This window comes from Haliaeetus leucocephalus, unplaced genomic scaffold (assembly GCF_000737465.1).
Source record: "Haliaeetus leucocephalus isolate CR32 unplaced genomic scaffold, Haliaeetus_leucocephalus-4.0 Scaffold260, whole genome shotgun sequence".
NCBI lineage: Eukaryota > Metazoa > Chordata > Aves > Accipitriformes > Accipitridae > Haliaeetus > Haliaeetus leucocephalus.
Window position 1 is genome coordinate 168,409 of NW_010972696.1, and position 2,167 is coordinate 170,575.

At 64.3% G+C, this 2,167-nt stretch overlaps 3 protein-coding genes across 4 annotated transcripts in view; 2 read left to right on the forward strand and 1 right to left on the reverse strand.

The window, feature by feature from the left end:
* FBXL12 (F-box and leucine-rich repeat protein 12) overlaps nucleotides 1–555 on the reverse strand; it is a 1,536-nt gene extending 981 nt beyond the window's left edge. For both annotated transcript variants that reach the window (XM_010568843.1, XM_010568844.1), the window contains exons 1-2: nucleotides 354–555; nucleotides 198–270 (exon numbers count right to left, since the gene is read on the reverse strand). In XM_010568843.1, coding sequence (XP_010567145.1) covers nucleotides 198–270; nucleotides 354–454 — 174 coding nt within the window. In that variant the 5' untranslated portion in view covers nucleotides 455–555. The remainder of the gene's footprint in view (nucleotides 1–197; nucleotides 271–353) is intronic.
* Nucleotides 483–1,487, forward strand: UBL5 (ubiquitin-like 5). The gene is made up of 5 exons (XM_010568842.1): nucleotides 483–565; nucleotides 747–808; nucleotides 909–992; nucleotides 1,152–1,189; nucleotides 1,284–1,487. The coding sequence occupies exons 2-5, from the start codon at nucleotides 753–755 to the stop codon at nucleotides 1,325–1,327; spliced, it is 222 nt and encodes a 73-aa protein (XP_010567144.1). The 5' UTR covers nucleotides 483–565; nucleotides 747–752; the 3' UTR covers nucleotides 1,328–1,487.
* A 331-nt stretch (nucleotides 1,488–1,818) lies between these two features.
* Nucleotides 1,819–2,167, forward strand: part of PIN1 (peptidylprolyl cis/trans isomerase, NIMA-interacting 1) — a 13,164-nt gene continuing 12,815 nt past the window's right edge. The window contains exon 1 of the mRNA XM_010568845.1: nucleotides 1,819–1,899. Within this exon, the coding sequence (XP_010567147.1) occupies nucleotides 1,842–1,899 (58 nt within the window). The 5' untranslated portion in view covers nucleotides 1,819–1,841. The remainder of the gene's footprint in view (nucleotides 1,900–2,167) is intronic.

The window sequence follows — 2,167 nt, forward strand, 5'->3', positions numbered from 1 at the left end:
CAGCCCCCTGCCCAAAGTAGGGCGATTCCTCCTCCCCCCCCCATAACCTCAGTCCCCTGCCTGCAGTGGGATGACCACTTTCCCTCCATTTCAGTCTCCTGCCCGCAGTGGGGCGATTCCTAAGCCCCCCCTGCCCGCAGTGGAGTGATTCCCCCCCACCCCCGCCCGGTGCGGGAAGGCGGCCAGGCGGTCCGTACCCGGTGCGGACTCAAATCCACATGTCTCCAGACCGTCCGGTCCAGCGCCAGCCTCTGCCACCGCCGGCAGACCCTGAGGAGAGGCGGAAAACGATCGGAACCGGGCGGGTGCCGGTACCGCTCCGGTTGAGGGCGGTGTTGGGGGGGGGTCCCCACCTGGCCGCCCGCAGCCTCTCCCGTAACGGCAGCAACGCCAGAACCTGCAGTAACACCGAATCGGGTAACACCGGCAATTCCGGATTAGCCACCGCCGCCATCTTGACCGTTCCCGACACTTAAGGCGGGTGTTGCGGGCGTCACTTCCGCTTCCGGCTTTAAGCTTCCGGATCCGGCGCGGTAAGGACTGTGGCGGAGTGACGCAGAGCTCGGTGGGTACTGGGGGGGGGTTGGGGGACTCCGGTGGGGTTAGAACCTCCCTGTTTAACCCTTTTCTTTACCGACAACTCTTTCCCGGTGCTTCTTTCCCCTTCCCGGTACCTCTCCGCTCCTCCCCGTTAACCCCCGGTCTGTTTTGTGCGTCTCCCCCGTTAACCCCCTCTCATCCCTCAGGCAGCCATGATCGAAGTCGTCTGCAACGACCGTCTGGGCAAGAAAGTACGAGTAAAATGCAAGTATCCCCGGGAACCGGGATGAAGGGGGGGGGGGAGGGTTGGAGACGGGGGGGGCGCTTCTCCCGGTTTCCCTCTGCTTTTTCCTTAACGGTTCCGCCAGCACCGAGGATTCCATCCGCGACCTGAAGAAGCTGATCGCGGCACAGACCGGGACTCGCTGGGACAAAATTGTGCTCAAGAAATGGTGAGTAGAACCGGAGGGGGGGTAGAAGAAGGCCCTGAACCGGGATGGCTGGGGGGGCGGGACCGATGGCCCCGGAGGGACCGTCAGTCGTCCCCCCCCGATCCCGGGCCGGTGGAGACGGTACCGGCCGCCTGATATCTGTGTTTTCCGTCCCCGCAGGTACACCATCTTTAAGGATCACGTCACGCTGGGCGACTGTATCCTTCTCTGGGCGGGTGTTTTATTTGGGGTGGGAAACTTGAGGCTGGATGCTCCCCCTCTCCTTTTTTCTTCCTTAACTCCATTCTCCAGATGAGATCCACGATGGCATGAACCTGGAGCTCTACTACCAGTAACGGCTCCCGTTCCTTCCCGCTTCCTCCCGGTGTTTTCCGTGGGATTCCCCCCCCCTCGCCCCCCATCTCTGCCCCGGTATGGCTGAGCTGGAGCCCTGTTTTGAGACTTTAAACGTGCTGTAGCTGCCCTGGAGTGTTTAAGTGGTTTATAATAAATGTGTTTCTCCGAGTTTTTGGTTGTGTGGCTACGGCGGGGGGGGGCGGGCGGCGGGGACCGGCACCGGACCGTGGGTTGCTGTACGCGTTCCTGCTGCTGTTGTCCGCCTGGGGCCGCCGTCAGGCTCCCGCGTCACGTGGCCGGGAGCGCTTCCGCCTTCAATGCGGCCTCCCGCCCGCAGCCAATGAAAGCTAGAAGGGCGGGTTTTGGGTTTTTTTTCCACCAATGGCAGTGCGGAGAGATTAGGCGCTGCCTTCCTTCGGACCAATGGGAACGGGGGGGAAAAGGGTGGGTTCGCCCCGCCTCTCCCCGCGCCAATGAGGCCGGGCCGGGTGCGGGAGGCGTAGCCGAGGGAAGATGGCGGAGGAGGAGAAGCTGCCTGCGGGCTGGGAGAAGCGCATGAGCCGCAGCTCCGGTACGGGTCAGCGAGTACCGGGAGCGACAAGGGGGCTGGGTGGTGCCTGCTCCTGGGGCGATCCGGTGGGCTCCTCGGGGCGTCGAGGGCCCGGCTTTTAGGCCCAGGCTGGGGTACGGCCCGGTGGGCCCGAGCTGGGCCTCGGTGGGGTCTGAAGGCGGCCGTCAGCGGTGCCCGGGGCTTGGGGGAGGTTGGATGTGGAGAATTGGGCTTGGGGTGGGCCTGAGAGCCAGGGCGGGGGTATGCGGGGTGCCTGGCTCCGGGGCTG